General features: G+C 51.0%; 1 protein-coding gene across 6 annotated transcripts in view; it reads right to left on the bottom strand.

The window, feature by feature from the left end:
- Nucleotides 1–17,220, bottom strand: part of Anks1a (ankyrin repeat and sterile alpha motif domain containing 1A) — a 161,904-nt gene that overhangs the window by 63,706 nt on the left and 80,978 nt on the right. For all 6 annotated transcript variants that reach the window (XM_057752060.1, XM_057752056.1, XM_057752058.1 and 3 more), the window contains 2 exons: nucleotides 13,003–13,123; nucleotides 2,189–2,775 (listed from right to left, as the gene is read on the bottom strand). In XM_057752060.1, the coding sequence (XP_057608043.1) occupies nucleotides 2,189–2,775; nucleotides 13,003–13,123 (708 nt within the window). The remainder of the gene's footprint in view (nucleotides 1–2,188; nucleotides 2,776–13,002; nucleotides 13,124–17,220) is intronic.

The raw sequence follows: 17,220 nt of genomic DNA on the forward strand, positions 1-17,220 counted from the left end.
CAGTCAAGCAGTTAACGGCCATGGCCAGGAAGCAAATCTTAAATTTGAGGCCAGCCTATGCCACATAGTAGAACCCCATCTTGGAAAAAAGTGTGTGTGTGTGTGTGTGTGTGAAGGTGGTAACAGCACAGAAAACGCATCACATTATAAAGCAGAGAAACTTTGTGTAGGTCTAAGTGGCCAGCTTCACTCAGGCTGGGTACTGCCATAGTGATCTGCCATGTTCTCAGGAGGAAATACAAGGCGAGAATACATAAGGCTGCCTGGCAATGCCACACCTGTGTGGACTGTGCTTGTCCAGCATTAAGATCTTAGGATCAGGACGCCTAGGACAGGGAGCCATGAAGAGGAAGTCAGTCAGCCAAGCCGCCTTCTAGCAGATCCCGCCATACTGCTCTTGCCTCTGTCTGGTTCCAAGTCTACTCTCTACCATCTTCGTGCCCCTCCATTCACACCCGCACACTCTAGGAACTCAATGCCCTCCTCTCCTAGCTCCAACAAACGATCTGTTCATGTTTTCTCCTCCTGTGCTAGCCTCAGTCTGGTTTGAACCAAAGGAGTCATTAGCTCCTTGACTGCAGTCTAGTTCCACTTCTCCATGGTCCTTCTGGAAGCTCCTCCTCACACTCGGGCCCTGTCTACTGACTTTACTGCTCCTCTATGTCTCTGACCACTCCTGGGCCATCATCCTAAAGATGTTCTGAGGGACATCTTTTTCTTCTCTTTCCTTCCTTCCTTCCTTCCTTCCTTCCTTCCTTCCTTCCTTCCTTTCTTCTTTCTCGAGACAGTGTTTCTCTAGCTTTGGTTCCTATCCTGGAACTAGCTCTGTAGACCAGGCTGGTCTCGAACTCCCAGAGATCCGCCTGCCTCTGCCTCCCGAGTGCTAGCACCACCCAGCGAGGGACCTCTTCTTACACACACACTCTTCAGTGTAATCTGGGGCACCCAGGAGCAACCTCACTCAGTGATTTCCCTCTAAAGCCTGGCACCTTTCTGGAACAGGTCCACCAAGGCTTTGACTAAGCAATGAAAAATCATCTGCACAGGGATTCCTGTGTCTGTCTCAACAGTCCCAAGCCTGGTCTTATCTGGAGATAAGGAGCAGAAGGAGCTGCCCTGCCCTGTCCCTTCCCACACTGGGAATGGGATGGGCTTTGGTTTACATAACTTTGCAGCAGGGACACCATCAAGCTGGGTTGGGCATAAGGGCTACAGACTGTCCGCAGGCAGGTGGCAGCTGTACTGTCCCTTCCTTTTAGAAAGCTTAATGCATCCCAAGATTGTTCCTGGGAGACAGGCTGAGTCCACTGCAAAAGCAGCTACGTCCCAGCAAACAGACTGTAAGGCAGGTATTTTAACACTCCTAGGGTGACAGACAGACTGTAAGGCAGGTATTTTAACATTCCTAGGGTAACAGACAGACTGTAAGGCAGGTATTTTAACACTCCTAGGGTATCTGCCAATCATTCAGACACATGTTCTTCTGCCTAGTAGGGCACTCTAAAAGTCTCTGGGAAACAGTCGGTTCTACCTCCAAATGTTTAGTAACAGTGGTTAAGAAGAACCCTAGGTCTCACACCAGAAATGCTTTCTCCTCACCAATCTTTGATTCTTGAGCTTCCAAAGGCTCTGCCTAACCAAGCTGGGAATGTGGGACGGGCTGCGTGCATCTGCTGGGAGAGGCTTCTGGGTTGCAAGAACATGGCAAGAATGGCCAGGAGGAACCCAGAATAGAACATCGTCCCTGGAACCCCTCTCCACAGCTTCTTCCCAGCACTCCCGGCTATCCCCACCTGCTGCCCTGCTAAGCCTGCTCTTCTCTCAGCCTCTCCAAGGACACACAGCCAGTGCCAGGGCCCTTCTGAAGTAACTTCAGAGTGAGACGGGCGGAGGGGTTCCAAATGTTTCCAAACACATGTCATTTCTAGGAACTGTCCCTCCCTCAGCTCTGCCCTGCCCTGCCGGGCCTCCACCCTCAGGTTTAACCATTCAGGGACATTTCCTCTGGGACCTGAGCTTCTTAGAGCGTGCCACAGTAACTATCACCAGAGAGACTCTCAGCACAGTGCTCAGGGATGGGGCAGCCCTGGCACAGATCCTGGTCCCAGAAGCCAGTACACGGGTAGCTGGAGTGGGCTACAGCCAGGTCGGCCAGCCCAAATTCTCTGTGACATCACAGCAGACTTACCTCGTCCCACTCAGAGGCAAACGAAGGTGACTTCTCCAGTCTCTTCTTCCCAAGGCTACAGTTGGACAAAGACTCGCTGCGACTCCCCATCGTGGTGTCCTCCGTGGGAGAGCAGGTCAGGAGGTCAGAGTCAGACTTTGACAAACTGCGGCTGAGCTTAAGCTCAGCCTTGGGCTTGCTAGTGGGAGGGGCTCGGCTTCTGGCCCCGCTCCTGTCCTCCTCTTCCTCAGCCCCAGCAGGGTGCAGAGCGACTGTGTGAGTCAGAGTCTGGAGGTGTGCTCGGCCGGCTGCGGCACTCAGGCCTGCTGGGAAGCCCACTCTCTTGCTTTGGTCCAGGACACCGGGCTGTGGGTTTCCAGTGCCTTGCACGCCCGTCTCCTCTAGCTGCATGCTGGCCTCGTGGCAGGCGTCCTGCTGGGGGGACTCTGGGTGGTTCTGGCTGGGGGCAGTGAGCAGCTGGAAAGGGTCCTGCCCCACCTCACACACTGGGGAGGAGCCGTGGAGAAGACCTGAGAACTGCTCCGGGACCTGCCCGTCCTGTCCCTCCACAGAGTCCTGGCTCCGGCTGCCGCTGCTCCGCCTGTGGTCTTGGAGTGGACAAAGAGAAATAAAAAATTAAACGTGGTAAGAATCAACAGAGTTCTTATGCAGCGCGTGATGGCAGAGCAGAGTTCACAACAGAGAGGAAGAGTGAGGCTGGGTAGGCTGAGGGGAGGGAGAGAACAGAAGACAGGAGGGAGGAAAACAGTTTCGTATTGTTCATGTTCAATTTGTACCCAAAGTCAGAGCATTTATGAAATTCCAAACACTGGTCTGATTAATGCTGCCTGGCAGCCATCCCCGTTAGACCTCTGTTAACATTACCGACCAGACCTTGCTATATAAGGCCAGGAGAAGCGCTAACTACAGACAGAAAGGACACACATAAGGACAGAGTAAGGACAGAACGAGGGACAGGGAGCGAGAGTGTGCCAGCGAGAGTGGCTCCTGGGACACTGGATACATTTCCATGAAGGCTAGTGTTATTTAGAGCCACCCGCCCGCCCTTCCTCTGGCAAGCAGCTGCGAGGGGAAAAGGGAGGTCATGATCCCAACCTGCAACTTCTGGAATTCCTTAACTGAAAGTACAAAACAGAACGGAGGGGGAAGTAACTGCTTCCTTTCTCCTCCAGGCCACTCAGATCCACATCCACGCCTCGTCCTTCCGCAGGAACAGACTTTCCCCCTTTTTCTCTTTTGGAGAATGTGTGTGCCTCACTCCTGCCAAGGCCTCCCAGCTGCTCCTCATATTTGTTTAAGTTTAACCTTAGCTGATCCACTAGAAAAGGAAACAGTCTAGTTTGTCAAACCAGGAGACAGCTGCTGCTCCCGGGAGACCTCCCTTACACCCTAGAAACCTGACACCGCTAGTTCCCGAGGCCAACGACTGCCGCCCTCTCAGAAGTTCTGCCATGACGGCGTGTAAATCAGTGCCACCCTGGGGCACCCGGTGGGAACTCAGTCCTATAACAGATTTTCACCCGCGCCATCAGCTGAGGCAACACCACACCCGGCAGTAAACCATATTCCAGAGCACATCGTCCTGCATGCACAGAAGTGGCACCTATGCCACTTCCATGGCATGGAACCAAAGAATTCCTGATCTGTCCAAACAGCCCGAGAACCATTCATGGGGCTGGAGCGCCACAGGGCAGAGTGTGTGGTGCCAGTGTTTTCACAGACGAGTAATCTGTGGCCCCGGGCACGGCATACTTTGCCCAGGGTGGTTGGGCAGAGGTTCACCCAGGAGGAAGAACTGGCTCTGCTCCTCCCCAGCTGTGTGGTCAGACGTCTTGCTGAGATTCTTGATGAGAATCCCAGTCCCCACAGTCAGAGATGGGACCTGGTGCCTCCTTTGCTGCAGAGCGCAGCTCCTACTCCACACTTTTTTGCTTTCCCACTGGCAGCTGCAAGGTCCCTGAGGAGGCTCAGTGTACAACACAAGGAAGGAAGTTGGGGAGAAGGGGTGCAGATGACCAGCGTGTCGCATACATGAGGGGCACGCTAGGGTCTCGCAGTGCTGGAAGGAAGGAAGTTGGGGAGAAGGGGTGCAGATGACCAGCGTGTCACATACACGAGGGGCATGCTAGGGTCTCACAGTGCTGGTTCTTCTGAGAAAGTCTCTACAGGCCCCAACAACCAGCTCCCTCCAGGTGCCCGCACGGCTCAGCTCTGGGCAGGTCTGCAGGCAGAGGAGCAGCCAAGTCACTCATTACACTGATCACTAATCCATGGGAACCCAGAAGTACGAACTGCGGTGCCTCCCATCTTTACATCTGACCACTCTGGAGTTCACACCCTCCATTCACTAATCCTATACTCTACAGGGCAGGTCCTGCGCTGTGAAAAAGACAACCTGAATGAGTTCTCCAGGTGTAGAAAACAGAGAAGAAGAGTTCCATTCAGTTTAACTGGGGCCTGAGGAAGCCATGACTTCATAGCTGCACACACACTATGACAATGGGCACCAGGCCAAAGCTGCCTGCTGACTATATGTTGAGGCTACAAAGAAGACAGCAAGTGACCATCTAATGGAGGTTCGGGTAACAGTGTTTTCCTTGGAGAGGTGAATGGGTCTGCCATCTGTTATCCCTGTTGATATTCAGGAAGGGGCCTGGGTGCAGGACACAGGCCTTTGCTCCTCTACATCAGCTTCCAGGCTCTTAGGGAACCATTTGTGGGTGGTGAAGGGGCTACAGAAGGAGAACTCCATAGCCCAGCACTGGGAGACTTCTTGGCTCACCGAACCGGTAGGGCTCAAAACCCAAGTCAGAGAAGGTTCTGGCTGCTTACTGGGGGAGCTGACAATGAAGCCCTTCAGACAGCCACTCATTCATGCCAGCCATCAATGAAGAAAGGGAAGCAGATGCCAACAACAGAGAGATGCCAGGGAAGGCTGTGGGCAGGGAGAAGGGAGAGGAGCTTGTGTAGGAAGGAGATCTGTGGAGGGAAGGAGCCTCCACCAGGCACAGACAGTACGGCCTGCACATCTGTCACAGGAACTTTAGTGTGTCAGTCTGTCTGACCCCCTCCGTCCCACCTCCCTCTCTGTGTGTGCTGAGACAGTGTCTTACTAGGTAGTCCTGGATGGCTTAGAACTCTACAGCCCAGGTTGGCAGCAAACTCGCCATCCTGCTCCTCAGCACTGCCAACTACACTGCATGCCATGATGCGTGGCTGAAATCAGGATCTTAATACGCTAGTGCATTGTCTGCCCCCCAAAAACTGTGCCTAACCTAAACGTGGAGGCTTAAGTGACTTTTCTGTTTCCGGAAGAAAATGCCATCACCAAGGCAACCAATAGAAGAAAGCAAGGGCTCACTCTGAACAGCAGGCATGACGTGGAGAGGGGCTGGAAATGGGTGCTAGGGTCTGAAGGAGTCCATTCCAGTCCACAGCAACCCAAGAATACAACAGATGATGGGTAGACGTCAAGAGGTCCAAGTGACCGTCCACCCAGTGACCTTCCCTCTTGGGATCTTGCTCAGAACATGAACAGCTGGGATGCATGAGGACACCCTGAGACTCTGGTGTGAGTGTATGACTGCCTCTGTCTCTGCAGCCCCTCGGGTGGAGAAATGGTTCTAGTCATGGGTCTGGACTGTGGATCAGGGTTTAGGTCCCAGCTCTAACGCCAATGCTGGGCATCACAGCCACTTGTTTTCTCTTCTGCAGCTGCTGCAGGTCGAGCCTGCTCCAGTCTCAAGAAACAACTAACCCATTCCTCCTTAGGTTTGCCTCCCTCCGCCAGCTCCCCAGGGTCCTTCTGCTCATCGTGCTCACTCCTCAAGGTTCCCCCTGCTTACCACACTGGCTCCCCCAGGTTCCCTTAGTAAACTCTGCTCACCCAGTTGGTTCCTGAGGCTTCCCTCTAGGAATCTCTGCTCTAAGTTCATGGTACTAGAATTCTCAACAACCATGAAGAACTGGTGCCCTTTATTTACACAGAAACTGAACTTTCAAGAAGGTAAATGACCCTGAAGGCCACTGACCAAAAGGAAGCAAGCAAGTGTTCTGATGCAAGCCTCAGCACCTGACGGGGTCAACTTAATTCCTTTTCCCTTCTTTCTGAACGCTCTGATGTCACCATCAGAGCGACTGTCTCTTCTGTTCTTTCAAGCCAGCATCTTTACCCACAGCACCTTCTGGAGGACGAGACAGTCTCCCCAGAAGACTGCAAGACAGGTTGTAACTGCTCCATTCTGTCCCGTGTCAACACCAGGGAATTTCACTTCTTCCCCTTTGTCTCAGAGGAGCCCTGCACCACTAGGATGTAGCAACAGCCCTCTGATCGCCCGACACTTTCTAGTCCTCTCCTATCCCGGAGTCACTGCACACGGGGTTAATGGCGACCACGCGACCCTTTTCCTCTGCTTCCTTGACCTGCCATTCTTGGAGTTCCTGCCACTGGGATGAAGGCTGTGGTTGCTGCTTGGGACAGCTTCATTCCGCTGTCCGTGTTGGTGTGAAACTTGTGACCTCTTGTCTTGCTCACCTGCACATCAGGTTTTAAGGTTATTCAAGTCACACGCTCAATGTTCAGGGACTATCTTTAAAATGCCTTCCCATGCTAATGACTTGAAAGTGAACAGTCAAAAAGGAAGCAACAGGACCCAGGTCTGTGGAAACACAGACTTCCACCCAGCCCTGTGCTCATGTCTTAGAGATCATTCAGTTTGCTGCTGCTTTCCATTCTTTCCTCTCCGGCTCGCCCCTTCTAACCTCAGCCTCTCTCCTAATCTTCAGAAGCGTCTCTGGTGCTCCGGGCATTGCCCACACAGATGTTCTGGATGTAGCGTCCTCCCTCAATCACGGCCTTCCCAGTCCCCATCCACACTGGTTACATAACACTTTCTCAGCCAGGCTAGAAACCTCAGAACCTCCCTCAGCACCCAGCCCTTGTTCACCCACACTTGGTGGCACCCTCCTGTCATCCTACCCCTGAAACCTTATCCCACCCTTCCCCCTCCCCATAACTTCCTTCTGTCCCTCTAGGATAGGTTCCAGTTACCCTCAGAGATTCATGCCAGTTCCTGGCTGCAAGCTATTCCTGCACCAGCCTTTCCCGAGCCAAGACTCCCGAGCTCTGTCCTTTTAAAGAGCAGCTCCTGTGCTGCCACCCCACTCCGAGAGTTTCGACAGTACTGCTCTGTCTCTGGAAGAAAGACTGACATTTGAGATCCAACACTCTATGACAAGTTCTCTTTGTTTCAGCCAAACTGGAGTGCTGGCTGTGCTCCAGGCAATTCTCCACCTCCTCCCCCACCCCCACGCCTGCCCTGAGCCACGCCCCTGCCTAGAACCTCTGGTCAGCTCCCTCCCCAGTCTTTTTTTTTTTTTTGGTTTTTTGAGACAGGGTTTCTCTGTGGTTTTGGAGCCTGTCCTGGAACTAGCTCTGTAGACCAGGCTGGTCTCGAACTCACAGAGATCCACCTGCCTCTGCCTCCCAAGTGCTGGGATTAAAGGCGTGCGCCACCACCGCCCGGCTCCCTCCCCAGTCTTGCCTATTGAGTTGAAGTCTGTTTCTGGGCTTGGCTCAGACCTTCTCTTCATAAAGCTACTCTTATGTGGACATAGTTTGTCTCACTTTTTCTTTGTACCACTTTCACATGAACTTAACATATTCTGCCCCCTTTCCACTATTTTCTGTATTTACCACACATGTCCATGTGTATATGTAACTGTCAAAACACTCTGTGGAAGAAAATACAAGAAAATCACAAGGCTTATTCAATCAGAGGGAAAAGAACTACTCTAACCCCAAAGCACCAAGAGTGCAAGGGAGCTGGTCCCAGCCTGGCTGGATTAGGAGCTAAGTCAGGGGCTAGGGAGACTCAACTGCCATGCTGTTGACACGCTCAGGCATGCACACTTCCCACACTTCAGCCATGAAAAGCCAGCCTGGACTTTCAGATAAAGATAGGGACTGAACACTGGTACTGTTTTCTTTCTGAATTCTGACTTAGCCAATAGCAGTGATGCCAAGCTGAGAATGGGAGAGACCAGGCTGCTGCAGTCACCAAGGCTCACGTTTGGGAGCAGAGGGAGACCTGCACCTGGAAACCCTTAGAACTCGGACACCACTCATGCACCCCCGCCTGCAGATCAGCCACTGCTGCCCACGCTAAACCTCCACTTCACAGACCACCGCTGGATCTCCTGGCTGCTCTCCTATGTGCTATCAAACCCATAGCGACAGCCTAGGAAAGCTGTCGCTGCAATTCTGAGTGGTCAAAGGCCTGGGGTGTCCAATGCACAGAGTCGAACATTAACAGGGGAGCACGGAGTACTCAAACAAACCACAGAGGGACATCCCCACTTGTCAAAAATGTTCATAAATGCCATGTGGGCCTGGTGCTTTAGGAGAACATGCCTTTTCTGCCTCAAGAACCTGCTAACATTTTCTCCTATGGCTGGGTTTTTCCAGGTCCGTGGGCGTGAATAACATCTGGTGGAAGTTCTCCTGTGCCACAGGCCCAGCATCCCTGCCCTCCAAGACGGAGGGCCCCGAGGTGAGTTGGGATCCTCGGCAGTTCAAGTTGCCTCACACACAGTGCCAGGATGACTGAGCCATTTGTCTGTGTCCCCACTAGAGTTTGACTCTGCATCTTCAGACTCCCCCAACTATTCTGCATGTTCCTCCAAGGATGGTGGCACACTGCTTATTAAATAAGACCTTACAGCTTTTTACAGGCGCTGCATGTCAGGCTGGCTGCAAGCTCCTGACGTCATTCCCACGTGCTGTTTATGATTAGTCCATCACTTTACTCTCCTGCTCCTGCCTTTTCCTCCTTCAGATGAAGTGTGAGAGCTGCATAAGCCGGCGGCTATGCCAAGAGGCAGTGTATGCCCATGCCTTATCCCCACTCTTCCTGCTGCCTTCCCAGACTTAGTAAACTTCAAACGCCTCCCCTCTCAGGGCCACCACACCACATCATGAGGAAAAGTTTCCGCACCCCAATAAACCTCTCCGCCGATGCAGCAATCCACATGAGACCAAATCAAACCAAATTAGAAAAAGTCCAGGTTTAATGGATTCAAATGCTCCCAGATGGCTTTCCAGTCTCCCAGAGACGAGACGGGAAAGGAAGACTGGAAAACCACGGGTGGAGTGGTCTTGAGCATCTTTGGGAGGGGTCATCATTTGGGGGTGCTTTCTCAGGGGCGGATCTGGACTGAGGCAGCTCCAGGGGAGGGGTCTTGGGGTGGAGCTTCTATCTGAACATTCCAGACTCTTTGGATATGGATGTGAGGGGCTGGATTCATAAGAAGCATTTCTTTCGGTTTCCCTTTCTTTTGTTCTCTTGCTTTTTGAGACAGGGTTTCTCTGTGCAGCCCTGGCTGGCTGGGAACTCACTCTGTAGACCAGGCTGGCCTTGAACTCACAGAGACAATTAAAGGTGTGCACCACACCTGACGCGAGAAGCATTTCTACTGCCGCTCTTTTATTTTCTTCCTTTTTGAGCTGGGGGGTGCTCACTATGTCACACTCGGGATGTTTTTGAATTCCCAGATTTAAAAGACCCTCTGGCCTCTGTCTTCCAAATAATGGAACAACAGTTTGTACCACCTCAGCCAGACGCCATTAATTTTAACGTAAAAAAAGAAAACTGAAAAACAAAAACACAGGCACCTCAGAAACTAAGTAGGTAGACTGCATATCTTCAGAAGTTAATGCATTTGCCAGTTTTGTTTCCTCAAGCATATGTGTTTGTGTGCTTTTCACACTGACGTACGTGTGTGCACGAACAGATCATCAGTGTTATTACTGAGGTGCATTCCACGTCTAGGGAGGTTGGGTCTCTTACTGGCCAGCTGGAGGGCCCTCCTGTCTCTATCTCCCTGACGCCGGGAGTAGAGATTCACATTATCAGCCAGGCACTGGTGGGGCCCAAATCCAAATCCCAGCACTCGGGAGGCAGAGGAAGGCGGATCTCTGTGAGCTCCAAGCCAGCCTGGTCTACAGAGTGAGTTCCAGGTTAGCTATGGCTACACAGAAAAGCCCTGTGTCAAAAAAAAAAAAAAAAAAAAAAAGAACAAAGAATGAAGAAAAAATTCATGTGCTGACTGACCCAACCTCTACTGCTAATTTTATTTTTTTCTGAAGAATTGTTTTATAATTTAGATGTATATATCTGTGTGAGTGAATACCCTGTGTGTGTAGGTGCCCAGAAAGATCAGAAGAGAGCACTGGATCCCTGCAGCGTGACAAGGTGCTGTGAGTAGTTTGATGTGCGTCAAGGGCGCTCAGAGTTAGAACACTTCTAGAAGAAAGTACAGAAAAGAATGCCCCTGGGGCTAGGAGGATGGCCCGGTTAAGAATGTGCCCCGTGTGAGCACTGGCTGAGGGTGGGAGAGCACAGCTGGGGCACCCGGCAGTTCAGTGTCAGTCAGTCTAGCCCCGTCAGCAGCCCCTTCATCAGAGACCTTGTTCCAAAATATAAGGTAGATAGGGTGTGGTGACACCAGCGTTTAATCCCAGCACTCATGAGACAGAGGCAGTGGATCTCTGCGTTCAAGGCCAGCCTGCTGCATGAAGAAGCTTCAGTCAGCCAGAACGACACAGCGAGACACCCTCTCAAATGTAAATAAATAGTGGAAACCACACAGGAAGATACTTGACACCAACCTCCTCCGATCTCTGCATAGACCCACACATGCATACACACGCAAGATCAGGCATACCCCTCCCCAACGCACGATCTTATCCATCAAAAAAAGAGCTTCTCTAAAATGAAGCTCCCAAAAGCCACGGTAAGTGCGGTTATACACTGAGAAGAAAGCACATTCAATAAAGAAGTCAGCAGAGTCTGGTGGCGCAGGCCTGTGAGCCTAGTTAGCACCTGGGAAGTTGAGGCAGGGGAATCACTGAGAGTTCAAGGTCAACTTGGGCTATAATAATAAGACCTTATCTCAAAATCTTAGAGAAGAAAAATGTTCAAAACAAATGAATATAAAAATAAAGTAATTCCAATTCAGCCAGGAACATACGTAATGACAGCACTGGGAGGCTGAGGCAGGAGAACTGCCATGAGTTTGAGGCCAGTCTGAGCAACACCTTGTCTCAAAAAACAAAAAAAGAACATATGCCAAAAATACAAAGAGATCTCACAACTCGGTAATAGAAAGAGCAGCAGGTGTCCGCGGACACTGAGGCCAGGGCACACACAGACGCTCTGCTGGGGAAGGCGGATGTCCCACCTCTCCGAGAATGGCTGAGGCTTAACAGAGCTGATGCTGTGGCCTGGGGACCACAGCACACTACAGGGGATCCAGAATGGTGTGTCATCTGCACGTGGCTGAGTGGCTGCCAAATGAGAACCTGTGCCTACATGAAAAATGGTAACATATAGGAGTTTTACTTGAAACTGTCAAAAACTGAAAATGACTCACTGGCCCTGGGTGGGGAAAGGATAAACTGTGGCACACCTCTATAAAGGAACACAACTCAGCAATGAGAGGGAAGAAATGACAGAGAATGCAGGATAGATGGATCTCAGATGCACTGTGCAGGACAGAGGTACATGCTGAATGACTCCTGAAGTGGGACTCCCCTCTGTGTGCTGTGAATACCATTAGTTAATAAAGAAACTAGCTTGGCCTGATAGGGTTGATAGGTGGGGAAAACTAAACTGAATGCTGGGAGAAAGGAGGCAGAGTGAGGAGAAGCCATGTAGCTCTGCCAGAGACAGGCACGCTGAAATTTTGCTGGTAGGCCACGACCTCATGGTGATGCACAGATTAATGGAGATGGGTTAAATTAAGATGTAAGAGTTAGCTAATAAGCAGTGATTTAGTTAATACAGTAACTGAGCAGCCGGGAACCAACAAGCAGCCTCCATTAACAGACTCCATTCATGTAACCTTCTAGAAAAGAAAAATCGTTGGGACAGACATCAGATGCCCTGTCCCCAAGGCAGGGAGCAAGCGGAAGCAGAGGGACAGAGGAAAACCCTTCACTGTGTGCAGACCGTCCCCTATTTTGTTTCTGGCTGCAGTTACTCACAGACTGTGCACAAACACAGATGCATTTCACTGCACCCAAATCACAACCGTTTAGGGAAGTTCCCAACAGAAACTACATAACACACACAACTACTACGACTATGACCGAAGTTCCTACATCCAGGGGAGGCCTCTGAGCAGGATGGGAGGCAGTGTGCTGGGGTATCTGGCCGAGGTGAAACAGAAGGGCTGTGAACTGACAGAGTCAACAGGAGGCACTAGGTATACACGGCAGAGGACCTCATAGCTGTAAGTGTGGGGAGCAGGGACAGGCAGCTTCCCTCCAGACACTGCCCTTCAGTCAGTCCTCTTGGTGTTCATGCATCCTCCCTCTGCAGGGCTGGAACTTAATTCCAGAATGGATTTTGCTGAAGCAATATAGGTGAGCCACAGTGACAAAGCACTGTAGTTATAGGTGACAGCCCATCATGACCCTAACAAGGAACATACTGTCCCAAGGTCAGGAATCACAGAGTCCACCCTGCCATCGGCATGGGCCTGAACAACCTAGCTTGCTAGGCTAGCACCACAGACTCCAATCAGTCTCCACAGTGGTGCCTGCTGTCTCCCTCCCACAGCTGCCACCTGAGTGCCCTCGCCTGCCCTGGCTACACCTGTGGGAGTGTTGTGTCCCCATCCACCCAAGAGCATGGAGTCTAGGTATTGTCGAGAACAACCATGGGGCCCCAGACTTAAGAACCTTAGCTGCGTGACTCACACCTGCAGCACCTGCCCTCCCGCCATCCGTTCTTGTGCCATGGAGGGAATACCTTTAGTCTTTCCGTCTGTGGCCCCCAGCTTCTTGGTCTCTGCTGTGAGCAACAGCTCATATGGGTGTTCGTCCTCTTCCCGGGAGACACAGCTCTGGGTCCTGGGTCTCACAGCCAGGGCCTAGGAGACAGAAACACCCAGGATCCGTTGGCAGAGACGGGTGGTACACAACACAGCTCCAATTCCCACAACCTTGCAGGGCAGGCCGAAGCAGGGAAGGGAAGGAAAGTCAGGACCCTGTGGACTTCCAGGAGCTTTTCTGAGCCTACCATGCGCTCTGGCGCATGCCCCAAAGGTTACCACACCGGAAGCTTGACGTACAGTGCGGCAGGGATGGGCCCCGGTAGGTGGGTGGGCCTCAGGACTCCTCTCCTGAGTGGAGTACTAGCTTATGCGGTACTACAGCAAAGGGCTGTCATCGCGTGGGCCCGGCACCCCCTGCTCTTCCCTCAGCCCCACTGGGACACAGCTGAAGCCCCTGAACCAGAAGCTAACGGACAGATGGAGCCGCTTTTTGGTAGCCCACCTGTGAGTCAAATCCTTTTCTTGATAATGTACTTTGACTTGGCAAGAAAAAAGCCAAGAACAATTCCTGTATGGGAAATCTCCACAGTATGACTAAACTTTTTTTTTGGCCCCATTTTATCCTTAAAAAAAAAAAAAGATAAACTCCAGGCCCCTCTTCTCTGCCTCCCCACAGTGTCTCTGTGAGGATACTTTCCTAGCAGTTGTTACCTAGAATGCACCGCAACTGCCCTTTCTCCAGGCTTCCTGACAAGCACATTTCCTCCACCTCCAAAGAAAACAAAACACCCTTGCCACTCAAATGGCCTGTCCTCCCTCCCTTTCCTCCTCCTCTGCTGCTACAGCCCTGGCTAGCCTGGGGCTTGCTGGGCACACCAGACTGATCTTAAACAGGCTGACCCTCTGCCTCTGCCTCCCAAGGCTCAGGATTAAAGGCATGAGCTAACACAGCCTGCTTGTGAGACTATCTTCTTCACAGACGCCCTAAAGCCAGCTTTCTATTGGGTGACTTCAAATGCCTCCAATCGTCTTGAGAGTAGAAAACTAGCAATGTGAGTTTCTGTGGGTGAACAGCAGCTCTGTCTATGGAGAAGGTCTTGATTCAAGCAGGTAAGTGCCTCCCACGTGGGAAATGCACCAGCTGCAGGGCTCGGGGTAGGTGAGCATCAGGGGGTCCTCAGCCCTCAGCTAGTCCTGGCATTAGAGCAGAGTTGGTAAAACCACAGTGCTGGAGACACAGGGAGGGGCTGTAGAGAGCCTCTGCTCATCTGCCCTGGTGCCCATGTGTTTTAAAGACAAGTTAAGAATAATCACAGAGCAGCTGCAGCAATCAAGCCAGAGCTCACTTCCAGAGCTGCTGAAGAGACAGTACAGCTTGGGAGGGAAGTGGGGGAGGCTGGATTCCCACTCACACCTAACACATCAGCAGACCCCACAAGGGATGCTCCCACCTCAAACAGACACCTCCCACTGTACACCGGAGAAGCACCAGGTTAGTGTCCAACAGTCCTCCTCTGTGGGGACAGCTCACAAATCCTCCTGAAGAGAGGACTGCACCCCCAGTCTCAGACAGAAGAGGAGCCAGGCGGCCACTCATGGCAGAACAATGGGCTCACCCTAAAACTGCTGAGCAGAGCAGGTATCCCACCGTGAGAGTCACCTGGATGCTAAAGGTGCCTTTACTCTGGGAGCCCTGTTTTTTTGGTTTTTCGAGACAGGGTTTCTCTGTGATTTTGGAGCCTGTCCTGGAACTAGCTCTTGTAGCCCAGGCTGGTCTCGAACTCACAGAGATTCGCCTGCCTCTGCCTCCTGGGATTAAAGGCCACCCGGCTGGGAGTCCTGTTTTAATAGCAACACAATTAAGGGAACAAAGAGGGGCCATTAAGTAGTTCACACCGTGTCAATTTAACACCACAGGCATCACTGGCAGGTGTTCACCCACATGATCCCTCAGGCAGAGTCCTGGAAATCCAATTCCCAGTGTGTTTGCCTCAGCAAGAGTTCTCACCAGTCCCAGGCATGCTTCCCTGGAAGGTAACTACAGCCCTGAAGCCTGGCCTACAATCCAGGGCAGGACAGAAGACTTCAGTGGCAAATGAGTCCCCCAGGGAGGGCAAATGTGAGCAAAGTCCACCAACCACAGCTAGGGTCCCTGGTTCTAGCCATTTCTCCTGTAAACTCAGAGGGGGTCAGGGACCTGTCCAAAGTTATGCAAAGTTCACAGCAGAGCTGCAGTCATTAAACGCAGTTTCTCAGATTCTAATCCAGATCGGCCTCATTTTCCTCCATCCAATTTGGACTGCCTTCCCTTCGCCAACTACCTAATGAAAGCCCAAGAAACAAGGGTGTTCGTTTCCTCTTGTTCTGACCCTGAGCAAACTAGGGGATTAAACCTTCACAGTCAACAATAAACTTTTCTTCCAGACATCCTTGCTCCAACAGAAGCGGCACTGTGTCACAGTGACCATGGCAATAAACGATTTTCAAAAGAAAGGATTCCATTTTTAACTAAATTACTTCTTACTCTTCTTTCCCTTGTCCTCCAGGGCTGGCAATGGCTCAAAGCTCAAGAGTCTCTGTGGAGAGCAGCACTGCTTGGGCACAGAAAGGTTGCAAGGAGCCAGCTGTCACCCAGCTGTGGCTTCTAGAATCCGCTGGGGTGTGGGTGGCTGAGAAGCCTCGACACAGAGGATACCGTGGCCAGCCCATGGCGGCTGGCAGTTCATCATGAGGTGTAAAAACCTTTTGTGTTTGTGTGTGCGTGCACGTGTACACCTGTGCATGTGTGTGATGTCTCATGCCTGGCATCATGATGAATAAGCTCTTCCACAATCAAATCCTTGGTCACGTGACTGACAGGCACATAGCCCTAGATCTGGTGGTCATAAAGCCTTCCTTAGCACCAGAGACTGCTAGGTTCAATCCTCCCAGTGCTGTAAACAAAGCAAAATGGCCTAAAGTTTCCTGACATCAGTGTCTCGGTGTGAGGTTTCGTTTCAAAGCTTTGAGCGAGTTGGAAACAAAGACAGTGGGGTTGCGGTCCTCGTTGCTCTGGCAAAGGGCCAGAGTGTAAGTCCCAGCACCCACAGTGGGCTGCTCATAAGCATCTGAAACTCCAGTTCCAGGAGATCTGATGCCTTCTGCAGCCTCTCAGGATCCCAGGCACAGTTGTGACTCACAGATAGACAGACAGACACACATGCCAAAAAAAAATACCATAAATACAAAATAAAATAATAAAAAATCCTGTCTGGATCATTAAGAGAACAATGACTCAGGCCATGTCTCCTCTATATTTGTGCATCCATAGTAACAGCAGATAGGAAAGTTCAGGGCTCTCACTGTCATGGTCTTCCAAACATCAACTACATCAGTTCAACTGATTTAGAATTTCAGGCTATTAGGAAACATTTTCAAAGGATGAATCTCACATCACACACAGACATCCCACCAGGCAGATGGCCCAGCAGGCAGAGCTGCTGCCTCTACAACCTGTGTTCAGTCTCCTGAATACATAACTGAAGAAAAAACCCTGTCCTCTGAATACACACACTGTAACATAATAAAAAAAATTATTTTGTTTTTCGAGAGAGGGTTTCTCTGTAGCTTTGGAGCCTGTCCTGGAACTTTCTGTGTAGACCAGGCTGGCCTCGAACTCAAAGAGATTCACCTGCCTCTGCTTCCTGAGTGCTGGGACTATAGTCGTGTGCCACCACCTTCTGGCCATAAAACATTTTTAAATCTTTTTTAAAAAGGTAGCTTGTAGTCAGACATAGTGGCACTGACCTTTAATCCCAGCACCCAGGAGGCAGAGGCAAGTGGATCTCTGTGAGTTCGAGGCCATCCAGAGATACTTAGCGAGAACGTGTCTTGAAAAAAGAAGGTAGACTGTTATAAATCACCTCTTTCCTTCTCACCCTCCTACATACCTCCTATATCTTTTTTATTTAATTTTATAAACTTGGTTATTTAATAAACTTGCAAATAAAATATGTAGCAAAAGTAATCAGACCAAAGTCCTATCTTTTCCAGTTGTCAACTCTAACCTGATTCGTGTTTAGATACAGTCTTCACAGGAAGCAGTGAAAGGGTAAAAACAGAAAGGAGGCCTCTGGGGCCCAGCCGCCAAAACTTCGTAACATGGTACTGTTCATACAATGGCAACGATGAGGGTACTGGAACCTTGTGTCAAA

Source organism: Chionomys nivalis, chromosome 19 (genome assembly GCF_950005125.1).
Source record: "Chionomys nivalis chromosome 19, mChiNiv1.1, whole genome shotgun sequence".
Taxonomy (NCBI): Eukaryota; Metazoa; Chordata; class Mammalia; order Rodentia; family Cricetidae; genus Chionomys; species Chionomys nivalis.